At 46.6% G+C, this 19,736-nt stretch overlaps 1 protein-coding gene across 2 annotated transcripts in view; it reads right to left on the reverse strand.

Moving 5' to 3' along the window:
- The window catches only part of EDARADD (EDAR associated death domain), an 88,722-nt gene extending 71,667 nt beyond the window's left edge, over positions 1 to 17,055 (reverse strand). Inside the window, exons 1-2 of one of the 2 annotated variants that reach the window (XM_023216201.2) lie at positions 16,827 to 17,055; positions 2,746 to 2,804 (exon numbers count right to left, since the gene is read on the reverse strand). In XM_023216201.2, coding sequence (XP_023071969.1) covers positions 2,746 to 2,804; positions 16,827 to 16,887 — 120 coding nt within the window. In that variant the 5' untranslated portion in view covers positions 16,888 to 17,055. Of the gene's footprint in view, positions 1 to 2,745; positions 2,805 to 15,696; positions 16,186 to 16,826 lie in introns of those variants that run through there. The other variant, XM_023216202.2, reaches the window with a different exon arrangement.
- Between the last annotated feature and the right edge of the window lie 2,681 nt (positions 17,056 to 19,736).

Genomic DNA, 19,736 nt, shown 5'->3' on the forward strand with positions numbered 1-19,736 from the left:
AAAAAAAAAAAAAAAACGAAGAAGAAGAGACAAGACAGAAACACCCCAGGAGAAGATGGTCGTGTGCTAACAAAGTGAGAGAACGCAGTGATGCCTCTATAAGCTGAGGAGCTTCCACGATGGCTGGCAACCACTACAAGCTAGAAGAGCCAAGGAAAGATTCTTTCTTGTGGGTCTCAGAGGGAGCATGGCTCTGAGGATGCCTTGATTTCAAGCTTCCAGCCTCCAGAACCATGAGCAAATACATTTCTGCTGTTTAAGCTGCCCAGTCTGTGGTATTTTGTTGCAACAGCCCTAAGAAACTAGTACCAGGGACACTTTGGAAAGATCACTTTGTCCCCATCATGGAGAAGTAATTAGAGGCAGCCAAGCCCCAAGGTGAGCACAAGGAGATGACTCTAAGGGAGGGAAAGAAAACCTGGTTATCAGGAAGTGAGCAGGATACCAGGGAGACCTGTATAGTCACAGGTGGGGGCAGCGGGAAGGGGAAGAAGGCAAACTGAATAACACGTTATAGAAACCAAAGGCTTCACTAACAAGCTACTCCAAAGACATAGAAGCCATGGCCACAGGTTGTTCTTCGATTCATTTTGATGAGAGTGAAGAGAGTGAGAATTTTTCATAGGAATTTCCAGCAGGTATCAAAACTTGACCCCCTATGCTGTCCACAATTTATCCAGCCAGGGGTAATTAAAGGACAGGAAAATAAACACCTCAGGTCCTCAAGACACCTAAGATTTAAAGACATTTAGTTGAATTATATGAAGTGTATTTTATGTCTCTGTAACTAAATTAGTTGACCAAAACTTTTCATGAATTGGTAGATCCCATCCTCCGAGGATCTGGAACAGAAGGAATATGTCCTACACAATATGCCCATCACATACGCCATGCTGTCAGAGGGCACTGCTTTGGCCCTGAGCACGAGGCAGGGCTGGGCAGGAGAACAGGGCTCCGGTCTAGGTGGCTGCACACTTCCATTAACTGTCCTTTCTGCATCTGTAGGATAGGGATACCTGCCCCGCCATCTCAAGGGATGGTTGGGAGGTTGAAAAATAATGATGGCAGCCATAAAAAAGAATAAAATTCTTCCTTTGGCCATGCGCAGTGGCTCATGCCTGTTATTCCAGCACTTTGGGAGGCTGAGGTGGGCGGATCATGAGGTCAGGAGATTGAGACCATGCTGGCTAACACAGTAAAACCCCATGTCTACTAAAAATACAAAAAAATTATCCAGGAGTGGTGGTGGGTGCCTGTAGTCCCAGCTACTCGGGAGGCTGAGGCAGGAGAATGGCGTGAACCCAGGAGGCAGAACTTGCGGTAAGCCAAGATCGTGCCACTACACTCCAGCCTGGGCAACAGAGCGAGACTCCGTCTCAAAAAAAAAAAAAAAAAAAAATTCTGTCCTTTGCAGCAACATGGATGCAGCTGGAAGCCATCATCCCAAGTGAAATAACTGAGAAACAGAAAATCAAATACTGCATGTTCTCACTTATAAGTGGGAGCTAAAGAATAGGTACACATGGACATAAAGATGGAAATAACAGACACTGGGGACTCCAAAAGGGGGGAGGGTGGAAAGGGGGCTCAGGGTTGAAAAATTACCTATTAGGTACAGCATTCACTATTTGGGTGATAGATTTACAAGAAGCCCAAACCTAACCATTATGCTATGTATCCACATAACAAACCTGCGTATGTACCCATGGAATCTGAAATTAAAATGATGATAATAATAAGAAAACCATTAAATGAATTCTAAAAAACCAATATATGTGAAATCTTTGGGTAACCTTAAAGCAATAGCCTCAGAATGGTTATGGGAGGACAGGGAGAGGATGAGGCTCAGAAGCCAGCTGCTAGGATTAAACACCCTAACTGAGGTAAATCTAGCAGCATGTGTCCATCTGGCATCCAGGCTGCTCCATTACCAAACCAGTAGTATTAAAAATAGGCCAGTGAAACCTCGTCTCTACTAAAAATACAAAAAATTGGCCGGGCGTGGTGGCGGCCGACTGTAGTCCCAGCTACTCGGGAGGCGGAGGCAGGAGAATGGCAAGAACCCGGGAAGTGGAGCTTGCAGTGAGCCGAGTTCGCGCCACTGCACTCCAGTCTGGGCGACAGGGCAAGACCCCGTCTCAAGAAAGAAAGAAAAAAAAAAAAAAAACAGGCAAGTAGGCTGGGCACGGTGGCTCACATCTGTAATCCCAGCACTTTGGGAGGCCGAGGCAGGGGCGGATCAGCTGAGGTCAGTGGTGAAACCCCGACTCTACTAAAAAGAAAAAATAATAATACAAAAATTAGCCAGGCATTGTGGCGCACGCCTGTGGTCCCAGGTACTTAGGAGGCTGAGGCAGGAGAATTGCTTGAACCTGGGAGGCAGAGATTGCAGTGAGCTGACATCACGCCACTGCACTCCAGCCTGGGTGACACAGCAAGACTCCATCTAAAAAATAATAGTAATAAAATATAAAATGAAAAAAAGGCAAGTAGACAAAGCCTTCACATAATTTAATATCACCTACAACACATGCAAAACAAGAACAGAATCTAATGCCATTTTTAGCCAACCCAAAGTTTATTACTATCACATACAATACCAAGATAAAGCAGTTTATCTTAGAAAAATCTTACTTTGGGCTTTCTGATGCACACGTAAATACAGAGTAATAAAAACATAAAGAAGTAACAAAGAAAAAAAGCAAAACAATAATTATCACCGTTAGTGTAAAATTTGTAACCTACCGTGTTAAAGGACAAAGTGCTAGGGTCTGTGTCTTCTACTGGTTCCTGTGCCATATGATCTGTAAAAGAAACAAACACAGAACAAAAACAAATAGAGCACGTTTGCTTTCATTTAAAACCACAAATTAGTCCTTTGATAAGTGTCTCTTACAGAGGCAAGTAATTTTACTCAGGCTGAAGAAAACTTTACCTTTTTTTTTTTTTTTTTTTTTTTTTTAGAAATAGGGTCGGCCGGCCACGGTGGTTCATGCCTGTAATCCCAGCACTTTGGAAGGCCAAGGCGGGTGGATCACTTGAGGTCAGGAGTTCAAGACCAGCCTGGCCAACATGGTGAAACCCCATCTCTACCAAAAAATAAAATAAAATAAATATATAAAAATTAGCCGGGCGTGGTGATGGGCACCTGCAATCCCAGCTACCCGGGAGGCTGAGGCAGGAGAACTGCTTGAACCCAGGAGTCGGAGGTTGCAGTAAGCCGACACAGTGCCACTGCACTCCAGCCTGGGAGACAGAGTGAGACTCTGTCTCAAAAAAAAAAAAAAAAAAAGAAAGAAAAGAAAGAAAAAAGAAATAGGGTCTTGCTCTGTAGCCCAGGCTGGAGTACAGTCAGTGGCACAATCATAGCTCACTATAACCTCGAGCTCCCGGCTTCAAGTGATCCTCCCACCTCAGCCTCCCAAAGCACTGGGATTACAGGCATGAGACACCACACCCGGCCTGAAAGCCTTACTTCCTATTATTGGTTGAGACAAAACAAGGAGGAACAGATTCAGATTGCATCAACAAAGAGATTAATTAAAAGAAACTATAGGCTAGATGCAGTGGCTCATGCCTGCAATCCCAGCACTTTGGGAGGCCAAGCCAGGCTGATCACCTGAGGTCAGGAGTTTGAGATCAGCCTGGTCCAACATAGGGAAACCCCATCTCTACTAAAAATACAAAAATTAGCCTGGCACAGTGGTATGCACCTGTAGTCCCAGCTACTTAGAAGGCTGAGGCACAAGAATTGCTTGAACCTGGGAGGTGGAGGTTGCAGTGAGCTGAGATCGCACAACTGCACTCCAGCCTGGGCAACAGAGTAAAACTCCATCTCAAAAAAAAAAAAAATTAATTAAAAATATTTTAAAAAACTATATAAAAACCCCCACCATATTTTGGAACAGGTTAACTATAAATATCTTCAAATACCCAGTTACAAACAACCACAAACTATACAGGCATGATATTATTGACTCTCTTGCCTACTGAATTTGACACTACCTTCAGCAGGCATTATTCCATTCTGAATCTACTTCTTTCCTGATTTCCTGTTCTGCTGCAACTCATTTTTATTAATCTTCTGAATGTTGTTTACGTGAACTAATAAAGCAAAAAACTTAGTTTTTTAAATCAAAAATAAACTTGATTTCTCAATATTTCATTTCTGATACTTTACCACTTGGTGCATTTAAGGAATTTAATGGGGAAATACAGAAAAAGGCACAGACCTCAGTCAGAACCTAATTAGTACACATTAGAAAAGTTTCCAACCTCCAAAATGCTTTATAAGACATCTGCCAGAGAGCTGTCTCAATAAATAATCAAACCTATTTGCGTGGGATCCTCTAGATTTGTGCAGTGCACAACCTGCAGTACCCTAAGTGGCAGTCGTGGGCCCGCCAAGCGTCAACGTTCACTTTTGATCCAAATCCTCATTAAGCACATATTGCAGACTAGGAATTAGATCCTGGGAATGCCTTTGGGTATCCAAATAAGCACAGCAGGACAATTTGTCAAGATAATAATTCGTGTGTGTTCTTCCTAGGTATTTCCCTGCTGAGAATGTGTCTGAACTTTCCATAATTTCTTCGCCCTGCAGGTGTTGATAATGCCCAAAGAAGCTTCGAGAAGGCAACATCTCTTTGTTTTATGACAGCCTCCAGTCACTGAAGAGAAGTGGGGATGAATGGAGAGAGCCTTCGCCAGTGCCTCCCATGAGCAGGGCACAGACATCTGCAGAGCACGAAGAAGGTAAGACTGCATCAGAGACAGCACAGAGCAGCCTAACCCCTGGGGACCGCGGCCTAGCCCCAGCAAAGAGACCTGTGCCCTGTGTCCAGCACAGAAACAGAGGGCTGTGGGTCTCAAGGGACTTCTCAGGCCTGGACCATGAGACAGCAATGCCTCTCTGATGCGCTAAAAATTTGAGGTCCTTTCCTAGTTTTCCCAGCACCACATGAACCCCTTAGATTCCTGGGCGGCCCTGAGGGACAGGGCCCCAATTCTGACTGAGTGGAATTTCCTGCCAGTCCAGTGCAATACACACTCAGATTTGGATTTAAATGGATAGAAAGAAAATGAAAAACAAATTGTGTTGCTAACGCCTCTCTGAGATGGCAGAACTCTTACTGCCCAAGCAACAAGTAATGACACAGAGCCCTGAGTGCCAAGGCAGTGGCAGTGCAGGACAACCAGGGGACACCCAGAACCAGCACTCGAAGCCTGGGGGGCTCCCGGAGAGAGGAGGAGGGGCGGGAGAGGAGCCTGCAGAGGGCCTGAGGGTTGAGTCTGGAAGGATGAGTTGACGTGGTAGAAACGGAAAAGCATTCCAGGCAGAGGGAATAGCACAGGCGTAGAGAAGAGAGAGAACATGACACATTAATGTACAATCACAAGACAGACCATGTATATGACCATGGCCCCATAAAGATTAGATCACTATCTTCTTACCCTACCTTTTCCATGTTGAGATATGTTTAGACACACAAACAGCCCTGCATTACAACTGCCTGCTGTATTCAGGACAGTCCCAGGCTGTGCAGCTGTGTAGCCCAGGAGCAGTGGGCTGCACCATACAGCCCAGGAGTGTTGTAGGTTACACCATCTAGGTTTGCGTAAGTGCACTCTGTGATGCTCACACAACTATGAAACCATCTAGTGACGCATTTCTCACAGTGTATCCCTGTTGTTAAGTGACATACAACGATGCTTCAAATGAGTCCTTACAGCTAGACACACGTGCATTCAGTTTTCCAGTTTTTCCTTCCCATCCTTCTCATACACTGGTTCCTAGCTGGGGAGGGGGTGGTAGAAGCCACTACAAAATAGCCCAAAGTCCCTTCTCCCTCCTCTTATCACAGCCCAGTCTCACATATTTCATCTTCACTAAAGTGTACCTGGAGGACATGCTTTAAAATGCTATCCTGCTAGGAGTGTGGCTTGTTAATAGGCATCAGCACAGTGAAATTTCAGGTAAATGGGTTTGGAGTGCTGAGGCTGGGGTGAGGTTGGGGGCTTTTAAATGCCCCTGACGCTATCCTCTGCAAACAATACCCACTGTGTCCAGGACAAGTTAATCCTGTTTCCTACAGGAAAATTAGAATGAGCAGAAAAAAAGAAAAAAGAAAGAAAGAAAAAAAACATAAAAGAAGAGGAAAATGCAGTAGATCGCTGGGAAAGGCAGAGCCACAAAAAAAGCATCATTGAGGACACACACAGGACAGTTAAAAATAAGGAAGGACCGGTCCTCACTGGCACATCACTAAGAGCTAGCAGTCTGGCCTTGAACAAATCTAGTGCTGTGGCCTTGGACAAGCCTAGAGGTGTGGCCTTGGAGAAGTCACGTAAGCTTTCTAAGCCTCAGGCTCTTCCTCTGCACCATGAGGAGTCCCGGGTCTCTGGATCCCACACTCAGCTTACTACTATTATTCTGGATTTGGGAACCACTTGGGTAGGTGAATTTCAACTCCCCTCAGACTCTGACTGAGTTCTGTGAGATCCTGGGGCCTGTGTTGGAGGGTTATGAAGCTAACAAGATAGAGACAGAAGACAACATAGGCTTGGAGGCACAAAGTCTTGCTGTGGTTGACATCTCAGAATAAATGGAACTTAAGAAGACAAAGACACAGAGAATTTAGGTTTTTTTTGTTTTCTGAAGCACAACAATGAAGTGAGAGGGGAACGGGGAAAGGCACTACTTTCAGGTATTAGAGGTATTAGAGGCATTTCCAGGTCTTTTTTTTTTTAAATTAATTAGTTAATTTTTTTTTTTCTTTCAAGATGGGGTCTCACTCTGTCGCCCAGGCTGGAGTGCAGTGGCGTGATCTCAGCTCACTGCAACCTCCGCCTCCTGAGTTCAAGGGATTCTCCTGCCTCAGCCTCCTGAGTAGCTGGGATTACAGGCACCTGCCACCACACCCGATTTGTGTTTGCATTTTTAGTAGAGACGGGATTTCCCCATGTTGGACCAGGCTGATCTCAAACTCCTGACTTCAGACGATCCACCCGCCTCAGCCTCCCAAAGTGCTGGGATTACAGGTATGAGCCACCGCGCCCAGCATTTTTTTTTTTTTTTTTTTTTGAGATGGCGTCTCGCAGTGTCACTCAGGCTGGAGGGCTGTGGTGTGACCACTGCTTACTGCAGCCCCAACCTCCCAAGCACAAGCAATCCTCCCGCCTCAGCTTCCCAAGTAGCTGGGACCACAGGCACGCGTCACCATGCCCAGCTAATTTATGGGGGATTTTGTTTTTGTTTTTTGTAGAGACAGGGTCTTGCTATGTTGCCCAGGCTAGTCAGGTATTTTATTATTTTCCTTCTTGTGGTTCTGACTTTATCAGCCTTTGCCTTATATTAAGCTGTGGATTAAGTTCTTACATACGTGTTATTGCCATAAATGCTCACAGACCCAGGCCCATGGTGGCACCGCATGCACTCTATCTGGTACTGCACCTTCTCCCTGGCCTGTTTTAGATCATGCCAGACTCCTTATGTTCTCACAGGTCCAGATGCGTGTGTGTACCAGGGAAGTTATTCCCAGGAGAGCAGAGCCTGCTTATTTGAGACTGATCCAGAAGTGGAAAGTTGCCCTAAGGTCTTTCTTAGGGCCTTGGAGTTGCATGTTTACAATATATGAAGTATAAAATCAAATCATTTATCTAGAAGCTTTAAAATGTTTGTTTTTCCCAGCCCCCGCCTAACAGCAGGCTGAGCCTTCAGGCAAGGCTCTGATATCTGATGGGACATGGCACAGAGGAGCCCCAAACAGAAGCGGGGCTAGAGCCCAGCGGAGACAAGACCAGTGGTTTTGCCAGGGCCAGGTGCAGGATCCGTCCCCTGCTCGTGGCTGCCATCTTATGCCGGGCTGTGTTTTTCTGCCAAAGCTGCCTGGGCTCCCCTGGGTCGGTGACTCTGCACAAGGCTCAGATCACCTCAAATTAGTTGGTAACTGACTGATGGGGATATCTCTGCCGGCAGTAAGAATGAGGTTTAACTCCCTCAAGCATATTCTGGAAAGTTCCTCAAAAGGCATAAGAGAAACCTGGTGAACTGATGCATCAGGGCTGGCGAGGGCACCTGGCCTGGCTCATAGAGGCTGCAAGTGACAGCAGGCAGGGCCGGCTGCACCCTCATTTTCTTTCTGTGGGCCCTAAATCCCTAACTTAAACCTCAGGAGGTGAACAGAGCACCTCTACATCCCCCTCCTGCTTTAAAAGTCCATGAGTGGTGAGTAGTAGTAGCCATATGGGTCAAAGAGCACCTCCAAGCTGAAAGTTCACAATTAAACTTTCAAAGCTCTCACTTTGAAAAGTTCAAAAAGCTGTCCAGGCATGGTGGCTCACGTCTGTAATCCTAGCACTTTGGAAGGCCAAGGCGGGTGGATCACTTGAAGTCAGGAGTTCGAGACCAGCCTGGCCAACCTGGTGAAACCCCATCTCTACTAAAAATACAAAAATTAGCCAGGCGTGGTGGCGCATGCCTGTAATCCCAGCTACTAGGGAGGCTGAGGCAGGAAAATCGCTTGAACCTGGGAGGTGGAGGTTTCGGTGAGCCAAGATCTCAATAGAGTGACACTCTGTCTCAAAAAAAAAGAAAATAAAAGTTTGAAAAGCTTAAAAGCTTCCCTAGTGTCTGCTCTGCATGGCACAGCTTACTCACAGTCTCAGCTAAGCCTCACAGTAACCCCGAGGAAGGCATTAGACATCCCCTTTTTCACACGTTGAGTACCCAAGATCACAGGGTAGGTGGTAAGTGGAAAAGCCAGAATTTGTATCTGGGACTTTCTGGCTTCATAATCTGCCTGTTTTCCAGTATAATCAGGTTCTAGAAGTGCCTCATGGCCAGATGTGGTGGCTGACATCTGTAGTCCCAGCACTTTGGGAAGCCAAGGTGGGAGGATTGCTTGAGTTCAGGATGCTTGAGAACAGCCTGGGCAACATAGTGAGACCCCATCTCTAATTATTTAAAATAATAAAAAATAAAATAAAAATTTTGAGACAGGGTTTCACTCTCTCACCCAGGCTGGAGTGCAGTGGCTTAATCACAGCTCAGTGCAGCCTCCACCTCCTGGGCTCAAGCAATCCTCCCACCTCCTCCTGAGTAGCTAGGACTACAGGCATGCGCTGTCACATCTGGCTAATTTATTTTTATTTTTGTAGAGATGGGGGGTCTCACTATGTTACCCACGCTGGTTTCAAACTCCTGAACCTGCCTTGGTTTCCCAAAGTGCTGGGATTATAGGCATGAGCCACCATGCCTGGCCAATAAAATAAAATTTAAAATAGAAGTGGGCTGGGCACGGTGGCTCATGCCTGTAATCCCAGCACTTTGGGAGACCGAGACAGGCGGATCACGGGGTCAGGAGATCGAGACCATTCTGGCTAACACAGTGAAACCCAGTCTCTACTAAAAAATACAAAAAAACTAGCCAGGTGTGGTGGCGGCGCCTGTAGTCCCAGCTACTCGGGAGGCTGAGGCAGGAGAATGGTGTAAACCCGGGAGGCGGAGCTTGCAGTGAGCCGAGATCCGGCCACTGCACTCCAGCCTGGGCGACAGAGCCAGACTCCGTCTCAAAAAAAATAAAAAATAAAAAAATTAACTGGGCATGATGATGGATGCCTGTAATCTCAGCTACTCGGGAAGCTGAGGCAGGAGAATTGCTTGAACCCGGGAGGTGGAGCTTGCAGTGAGCCGAGACTGCACCATTGCACTCCAGCCTGGGCAACAAGAGCGAAACTTCCTCTCAAAATAAAACAGAAGTGATTCATGCACTGACCACCTGACAGACTCTCTAGAGAAGGTGAGTGTCTGTGTGTCCCATTTCCCCTTTTTATATGGGCACCAATCATAGTGGTTTAGAGCCCACTTCGATGACCTCATTTTGACTTGGTTACCACTGGAAACACTCTGTTTCCAAAGAAAGTCACATGCTGAGGTACTGGGAATTCCGACTTCAACATATCTCTTTAGAGGGACACAATTCAACCCCTAACAGTTCACACTCCGCCCCCTGCCCATCCTTTCCACATGCAGAATCTATTTGCCTCCTCCCGACATCCCCAAAAGCATTAATCATTCCAGCATCCACTCTAAATCCCAAATCTCATCACTCATCTTCAACTCAAAGACTCAAATCTCATCATCTACCAAATCAGAGCCTCTTCAGGAATGCTAGGAAACACGTACTGTATGCAACAGCCTCTCCAGAAAGAATCCTCAGCACATAACCCGAAACAGACACCGGTGAGGTGGCCGAGGACTGCACAGCCGCATTCTGACATCAGATAGTGGTGAATGGTTCCTAGAGACGGTTTCTCAAAGGAACTTCAAACATCTCTAAAGATGTCCTTTCAGAGAAAACAAAGAAGGAAGTATGTCAGGACTTCCCGGCTTTCCCAAGCATCCTGAGCCAGAAAAGTGCAGTCACTGTGCTTTCTGGTGAAGAACTACAGGCAATTCTTTGAATGAGTGATTGCAGGATTAATATTTCTTTCTCATTTGTTATTTGTTTTGTGCCATAGCTTTTTTTTTTTTTTTTCGTTTTTGAGACATTCTTGCTCTGTCACCCAGGCTGGAGTGCAGTAGTACGATCCCAGCTCACAGCAACCTCTGCCTCCTGGGTTCAAGTGATTCTCCTGCCTCAGCCTCCCCTATACCTGAGATCACAGGTGCCCACCACCACGCCCGGCTAATTTTTGTATTTTTGTTAAACACGGGGTTTTGCCATGTTGGCCAGCCTGGTACTGGAACTCCTGACCTCAGGTGATCCACCTGCCTCAGCCCCTAAAGTGCTGAGATTATAGGCGTGAGCCACCACTCCCAGCCCATAACTTTTCTTTTGACTGCTATGGTCATTATTGGATATAAAAAAGGCTTGGAGGTGGGGCGTGGTGGCTCACTCCTGTAATCCCAGCACTTTGGGAGGTTGAGGCAGGCAGATTGCTTGAGCTCAGAGATTGCTTAGGCAACATGGCAAGACCCCATCTCCACTAACAATACAAAAAAAAAAAAAAATAGCCGGGTGTGGTGGTATGAGCCTGTGGCCCCAGCTACTCAGGAGGCTGAGGTGGGAGGATTGCTTGAGCCTAGGAGATGGAAGTTGCAATGAGCCAAGATCGAGTCACTGCACTCCAGCCTGATTGCAGAGCGATACAAAAAAACAAAAGGAAGAGAAATGAAGTGAGAATTGGGAAAACCCACACAGAGGAGAAAGAGAGGGCAGAAGGGGCAGAGAAGGGAAAACCAGATTGCCATCCCTCTCTTTGGTGTATCTGCAGAAAGAATTGGCTAGTCCAGCTTTGTATATAAGAGTGCTCCAGGAAGTGGTTTACCCTTTAGTCCTGGGTACTGCCCACAATGCCATGGGAGAGTAAGTTGCCACCTTGGACCCATCGAAGACCACAGGAGGGGCTGTGGGAGGTGAAGTGCCACCACTGGGGCTGTCCTGAGTTGGTGACCCAGGGCCAGGGTTCCCCCAGGAAACAGCCCTGTGCTGTGGAGTCTCAGAACAAAGGGAGAATGTGCTCCTTTGCAGTGCTCTGTGGCCGTCGGCACTTGCCTTACTGTAACAAAGCAAGGAATTGTGCCACCTTTGACCCAGACCTTCAAAGCCCGGTTGTTTGTTTCTGTCTTTAAAATCTATCTGTATGAACAATCAATAACAACCAGATTTTACACACATTTGACAGACAAATCTGGCTCATCCAGTGTGAGACTGTTTCTTAGTGGAAGAGACACAGGGTGATAGCTACACTGTAACCACCATCATTGTTTTCCTTCCATGTGACTGTGAGTCTTGTGAATTTTCTCAATGTAAAAAGTCACTTTTAAAATTAACTCATGGCCAGGGCGTGGTGGCTCACGCCTGTAATCCCAGCACTTTGGGAAGCTGAGGCAGGCAGATCACTTGAGGTCAGGGGTTCCAGACCAGCCTGGCCAACATGGTGAAATCCTGTCCCTACTGAAAAAGAAATGCAAAAATTAGCCAGGTGTAATGGCACACCCCTGTAATCCGAGCTACTTGGGAGGCTGAGGTAGGAGAATCGCTTGAACCCAGGAGGTGGAGGTTGCAGTGAGCCAAGATCACACCATTGCACTCCAGCCTGGGGGACAGAGTGAGACTCTGTCTCAAAAATAAATAAATAAATAAATAATAAAAAATACATAAAACTAACTCATAATATAGTATAATCATATACATACTTTTGTTATATGCATGTGGATATACAAACATCTTACTTTAACTTTACAAAGAAAACTTAGTTAATACGGCTAACTCGATGAGTAAGTTCCTAAAATGCCAATGTGGGAAGAGCTTTTTTCTCCCCCCAACTCTTTAAAAGGGCCTGTGGTTAAATTTTATAACCTTCCTTCCTTTGCCCAGGGCTTACTATGTGCGGAGTACTGTGCTGAGTGTCAGGGAGAGCTACCACACAGACATGGCCTCTGTCCACGAGTTTATGGCCTACTGGAAAGAGCCACAGTGGCCAAATAATCACAGCTAGAAATGGTGACAGGTGCCAGAAACGAGAGGTACAGGGTTTGCTGAGCATGTATAACATCGGGCTGGATCTGGGTGACCTATGAGCTGAAATCTGGAGGTTAAGTAGAAGGAAATGGGTGGGTGGAGGATGGGGTGAGGGTTGGAATGCAGGGGGCCTTCCAGGCCACAGAAACAAAATTTGCAAAGGCTAGGAGGTGCAAGGGTGCAAGAGGCTTCAAGGAAATGAAGGGAGGCAGCACAGCCGTGTGCAGAGAGCAGGGGTCAAGCTAGGTGTCAGGTAAGGCAGGTGAAGGAAGAGGTAGGGATTGATTGTACAGAGTGTGGAAGCCTCAAGGACTGAGGATCTGTCGGAAAGTGTTGGAAAGCCAGCACCGGATTCAAAGTCAGCACAGAAAAATGGCAGAATCTGATTTGTTTTTAAAAGATGACTGGCTGAGCACAGTGGTTCACAACAGTAATCCCAGCACTCTGGGAGGCCAAGGTGGTGGATCACTTGAGGTCAGGAGTTCGAGACCAGCCTAAAAATACAAAAAATTAGCCAGGCGTGGTGGTGTGCACCTGTAATACCAGTTACTTGGGAGGCTGAGACAGGAGAACCTCTTGAACCCGGGAGGCAGAGGTTGCAGTGAGTGGGGATCATGCCACTGCACTCCAGCCTGGGCGACAGAGTGAGACTCCGTCTTGAAAAATAATAATAAAAATAAAATAAAAGATGACCCTGGCCACCTTTTGCAGAATACGTTACCAGAAGGCAAGAGTGGGTGTGAAAACCTAAGTTGGAACGGTGTGAAAACACCAGGCGGGAGAAGAGGGTGGGAAATCAGGCAAGAGAGTATGGTAACTTGGTCTGGGTAAAGCGAGCTCAAGATATGGGCACCATCTATGTTTTCATTACAGAAACAGGAGTAAGGGGGTGTCTCCTGTGGGCTGCAGAAATGAAACAATGTGTTAGGAAGGGGAAATTGGGGTGTGTGTGTGCCTGTGTTGAAATGGAGGAGTGCTCATTTTATAGACAGAATAGAGTCCCAGAGTGGGAATGGACATTTGGGAATGGACATCTTTCGGATGGTCAAATATGTTCTTCAGCATCCTCTGCCAACTGGTGGGGAGCTCTCACCCTCAGGAGGCCTCCTTTCTCTTTGTGGGAAGCCCAAATCCATCTCTCTCTAAAGTTTTCACTGACAGGTTTGGGTTCTACCTCTTGAAGTCAAAAAGACAGACTCTTTCCACATGACTCCCTCTTACCATCATATCCTCTGTCCATCATATCCTCTACTCCTCCACATGTTCTGGGATTTTGAAATCCCTTTGTTCCACGTTGCCCATTTGTTCCAGGTTGTGCGCATCCATTTTGGCTGGACCGGGCAGACTAAGAATACCATCTTGGGAAATCTGGAACCTGTAGCTTTTTTTTTTTTTTTTTTTTTTTTTGTGAGATACAGGTTTTTTCTCTGTCACCCAGGCTGGAGTACAGTGGCTCAATCACAGCTTACTGCAGCCTTGACCTCCTGGACTCAAGCAATCCTCCTGCCTCAGCCTCCCAAGTAGCTAGGACAATAGGCATGCACTGCCACATTGGACTAATTTTTCTATTTTTTGTAGAGTCAGGGTCTCACTATGTTGCCAAGGCTGATCTCAAACTCCTGGCCTGAAGCAATCCTCTTGCCTCAGCCTCCCAAAGTGCTGGCATTACAGGCATGAGCCACTACACCCAACCACTGAGCTTTTTATACACTGTGGTCACTGCTGAGCTGTTTTCCAGCCCCCATCTTGCCTGGTAGTGTCGATTCAGGGGGGGCCCAAGTAGATTTTACATTTTATCTCTATTCAGTGTGTCTCTCTCAAGATCTTTTTGAATCCCCCCCACACACACACCTGCAATGATCATTTAATGAGATCTGAGGCCACTATTAGTGAAATCTGGCCTAAAACACCCCTTGGCACCTTGTCAATTCGGTTCTCAGAAGAGGAGATGGATGCTAGGGAAGGAGTGGAGTGGGATGGGGCAGTACGAGGGCTTCTCCCTTTGCTTCCCCTTCTCTTTTTTCAAATAACAGGTATGGGGACGGGGAAGAATATCTAGACAATGTATTTATTTTCCACATTCAATTGATAAAATGTTTACCAAACCCCACTTTAAAAATAAAAAAAGGTAGATCTTTCCTTGAAGTTTCCAAGAAACGCCCCCAAACGCAGCCATCACAATGCCAACTTCGTTGTTGGGTGCAGTCTTCTGACCACCTGCAGACACACTGTCTCCTTCTAACTGCTGAAGCCACAATTTAAGGATGGAACATTCAAACTCTGCCCCTGCCCAAGCTCAAGAAATGAAATAAGAAACGCGTTTATCTAGACGGTTATATCAGGTTCTACGTAACTCTCTTCAGTGTTTCCAACCTCAACAAAACCAAGTAAAGCCCCAGTGTACTCCGAGGGATAGATCATTCATTCATTTGTGTGTTCAAGAAACACCCACGGAGGTCACCGTCTAGGTTATATGAGAGCGCAGAGACAGAACTCCAGGAAAGCGAGGTCTGGGACGGATTTTAGATTCACGAGAGAGAAAAGAGAAAAATCTCCACTCTGACCTCGGGTACCAACACACAGTATTTTAAAATAGAGACAGAACTAGAGGCCGTTCTAACCACAGATGGGATCCCACAGGTGGGATCTGCCTCTCCATTCTGCGGATACTATCTTGATGAAATAGCTCCGAGGGCCAATGTTTAGACAAACAAAACCATTTCATCCAACTGCACTGGGGGTGAGGAAGAGGAGTAATGAGAAGTCATGTGAGCGGAGAGAAAAGAAAAAGCCTGGGAGGGGAAAACGAAATCCACCCCCTTGCGCTCATTTCTGCCAGAGGTTTGCAGGACGTGTCTCAACCTGGCATCCCGAGTCCAGAACAAAAGCCACAGGGGCTGCGGCGTGGGCAGGGGGAAGGCGCGCGGTGGGTGACGCGGGGCAAGGGCCGTGGCGAGCGCGGGAGGGGCGGTCAGCAGCCGCTGGCGGGGCTGGACTAGGAGCCCCGTGAGACCCCGGGTCTGGCGCCTGGGTTGGGGGTGGTTCCCGGGCGTCCCTCGGGGGTCGCCAAGGCCCGGCCTCGATAGCCCTGCGGCTGCTGCGAGCGCCTCCCGAGCTCCCGCCCCGCGGCGCCCGCTCCAGGTGCGGGCGCGACGCTGTGTACCTTTACCTGCGCGCAGAGGGTCGTCCGGTGAAGCCATGGGGGCGGGTTAGGGGCAAACGAGCGTCCGAGCGGGGCTGGCCGGCCTCCGGGGATGAAAAGTCCTGCGGTTCCGACGCGCCTGGAGCAAACCGCGGCTCTGCGCGCCCCTGCCCTCCTCCGCCTTCCCCTCCCTCCTTCTTCTCCTCCTTCGCTTCTTCCACGAGCTCACTTCCTGCTTTGGCAATTAGCAAAGCCCCTTCGCTGCGCGTCCCTCGGTACCTCCCTCCGGAGGAGCGGGGAGGGAGCCGGGGTGCCGCGACCCGGGGCTGGGACGCAAGGCGGGGCCCCGAGTGTCCCGGGCGTCCCCAACGCCCGGAGCGCGCGTCCTGCCCGGTGCCCACGTCCCCCTGGGCGGGTCCTAGCGGGGGGCTGACACGACTGCCGCCCGGGACAGACTGCGGGAGAAGGACTGGCCTTAAGAAACGGCTGCAGTCGCGGGTCGCTTTCCCGGCTCCCTAATCACGCCCTCAGCTGAGACACCAGAACTCCCCTTACACAGGCCTGGGCCGAGATGCCCGCCGGCGAGCTGATATTTAGACAATTTCCTGATCTTTAAGCAGACTCTGCTGCTGCATGATGGCACACGCTGGTACTTTCCATTTTGATTTTTCTTTGGCATTAGTTACTATATGACCTCCAGGGTGAGTGCTGCACAAAAGGAGTGAAAACAAGTGGCCCGATGCACACTCACAGCCTCCCTAGAAAAAACAGCTTCGGGTTCTCTCGGAAAGGATGGCTTCAAATATTTAAAATACTACGTTTAAGTGGGGTTTTATACCCATTACTTAAGGGGGAACACGTTGGAATTGGTTATGAAGAATATATTTAAGATTGCTACATTTTAACTAAAACTATCATCCATCATAAGTCTATTACAGGAAGGCGACGGGCATTTTAAATTAAATAGGAATCTTTGAAGAGCTCTAAATAATCTTTCTCTGCCTTCGCACATAAAAACAGAAAGATAAAAGTTGGGTCGAAAAAGATAATAACACATTATTTAGTGTATAATATATCCGAAAATTATCATAAATAAGCAACCTCTTGCTAAAAACTCAGCTCTGAGAAATCCAAGAAGACAGCAAATGCCTACATACCGTCTTGGTGACCAGGAGCTTTAGTGCCTCTCCCCATCTGTTTAGTCTTCCTGAGGCCCATGGCAATCTTGAGTTTGGCTTCTTATTCTCTGGAGTTTGCCATGGAAGAAGCAAGAGGTTCCAAGAAGATGCTCTCTGGTTGTCTAGCCAGAGTCAAACCCTTCTAGATGAAAGCTCTCTGGGGGAATTTGTGGGTGGGAGGATAAACTTCCTCTTGGTCTGCCTTCGGATAGGAAGGGAAATTTTTTTAAAGGGTATTTTATCTTAGAATCAATTTGGAGGTTTGTTTGTGGTTCTTTCTGTACTTCTCATGAAGATGGAATTATTCTGACGTTGGCTGTCAGGAAACACTAAGTGAGCCTGTTAGCAGCCCAACCTCAAGCATTGCTCTAGAGCTGGTTTGCTTTTTGAAACTCTGAACCGTAATTCATCTTTTTATCATTCCCATTCTGCATTATATCAAACAGAAGATGGGCGGTATATTTTAAAGTTTTTTTTGTTTTTGTTTTTGTTTTTTAAGGAAGATTGACTAGTTATGTAGGTTACTATTCCCTTTCATTTTCCATTCCTTGTGCCTCCTTTCCTATGAATTTCAACGATCCCCATCATTACTTTTATTTTTCCCATGTGCTTTGCGAACTATAAAGTATGATACAAATGGGTGCTATCGTTGTTTTGCACTTTACAAAAAAAGTAATTTAAAACTGATTCTCATTCACCAGAGTTCCCACGCAATCAATTTGCTGTCATAATATGTCCTTCGACTTTTATTTCTCTTGCTGTCCAAGAGTGTTTTAAACCTTACTGTTGAAAATAGACATTTTTGGGTTGGGCGTGGTGGCTCACACCTGTAATCCCAGCACTTTGGGAGGCTGAGGTAGGCGGATCATCTGAGGTCAGGAGTTCGAGGCCAGCCTGGCCAATGTGATGAAACCCTGCCTCTACTAAAAATACAAAATAACTTAGCTGAACATGGTGGCACATGCCTGTAGTCCCAGCCACTCAGGAGGCAGAGGCAGAAGAATTTGCTTGTACCCGGGAGGTGGAGGTTGCAGTGAACTAAGATTGTACCACGGCACTCCGGCCTGGGCGACAGAGTAAGACTCTGTCTCAAAAAAAAAAAGAAAGAAAATGGACATTTTAAACATTTCCTGATAGTGCCGAAACAATCTCAGAATCATGTGAAAAATTTCATATTTCCATAACTTCACGGATCTCCAATTTTCCTTTTCCAATAAATGGAGATAGTACATTTGGTCATCATGGAGTCAAATATGCTGGATTTTGCTGATGGACCTGTCACCGTAAGGTTGTGTTACATTAAGTAAGAAACCAAAACTGAGTCTGTAAGTGTCTGCAAGATTGTGATAATTCACTGAAATAATGTTTATGTGAAAATACTGACTGGGCACGGTGGCTCACACATGCAATTTCAGCACTGTCGGAGGCCAAGGTGGCAGGATTGCTGGAGGACAGGAGTTCAAGACCAGCTTATGCAACATTTTGAGACCCAGTCTCTACAAAATAATTTAAAAATTAGCTGGATCCCAGCACTTTAAGAGGCCAAGGTGGGTGGATCACTTGAAGTCAGAAGTTCGAGACCAGACTGTCCAACATGGCAAAACCCCGTCTCTAATTAAAATACAAAAATTAGCTAGGCGTAGTGGCGGGTGCCTGTAATCCCAGCTACTAGGGAGGCTGAGGCAGGAGAATCACTTGAACCCAGGAAGCGGAGGTGCAGTGAACTGAGATTGTGCCATTGCACTCCAGCCTGGGCGACAGAGCAAGATTCCGTCTCAAAATAAATAAATACACAAACACAAATACAAATACAAAAATTAGCCAGGCATGGTGGCAGGCACCCAACTACTTGGGAGGCTGAGGCGGGACAATCGCTTAAACCTGGGAGGCAGAGCTGCAGTGAGCTGAAATTGCGCCACTGAACTCTAGCCTGAGTGATGGAGCGAGACTCTGTCTTAAAAAAAAAAAAAAAATTAGCTGGGCATGGTGGTACATGCCTGCAGTCCCTACTACTCTGGAAGGGTGAAGCACAAGGGTCACTTGAGCCCAGGAGTTACAGACCTCAGGGAGCTATGATAACACCACACCGCTGGGTGACAGAATGAGACCCTGTCTCCAAACAAACAAACAAACCCAAACTAAGACCTGTCATACAGTAGTTACAAATAAACCAGCTACTTTCCTACCTTCATTCTTTCCTTGGAATTTAGTTTATTGAGAGAAGCTCCTATTGCCTTTGTTATAAGAAATAAACCAATATTTATTACAGTGTTTGTACATAGCATGGAGCAATGGATTGATTGGTTGCATTCATTAATGCAATTTTAAAAATCTGACTGCCTCCCCATGAACGAAACAAAATTCCAAGTCCTGGGGAAATTAAAATGAGAAGTCCCTGACTGTTAGGAGTTTGTGGTCAAAAGAGATTTGCAAATATTGTTTTGCTATAGAACTAGAGAAATGAAAGTTTAAACCAGGAAAGGTGTGTGTGGAAGGAGGCACTGAAGATGTACAGAAGCAAACTGGCTTGGTCACGACCATCTTGGATTGACAGAGGAAGTTGCAGGCAAATTCCGAGGCCTTAATGCATGGGTACAAGGCTGCAGGCGTAAGTGTGGAGAGAACTGTTGGTCTCGTGTTGTTTCACAAACAGATGACAATGATCAGAAATGTGCTGTTTCAAATGGGGGAAACAACAACTCAAAATATATTTTGTTTGATTCGTCATAGAATATGTTGTTTTTGTTTATTTTATACCATTTGAGGTAAGTGTTACAGAAATTTCTGCAGTCTAAGATAAAAAGTTAAATTATTGAACCACGTACCTCTTATTTCAAAGGATATGTACATTGTGTACAGATAAAACCCAGCAAATTGGGCTACTCAAGT

This window comes from Piliocolobus tephrosceles, chromosome 1 (assembly GCF_002776525.5).
Source record: "Piliocolobus tephrosceles isolate RC106 chromosome 1, ASM277652v3, whole genome shotgun sequence".
Lineage (NCBI taxonomy): Eukaryota > Metazoa > Chordata > Mammalia > Primates > Cercopithecidae > Piliocolobus > Piliocolobus tephrosceles.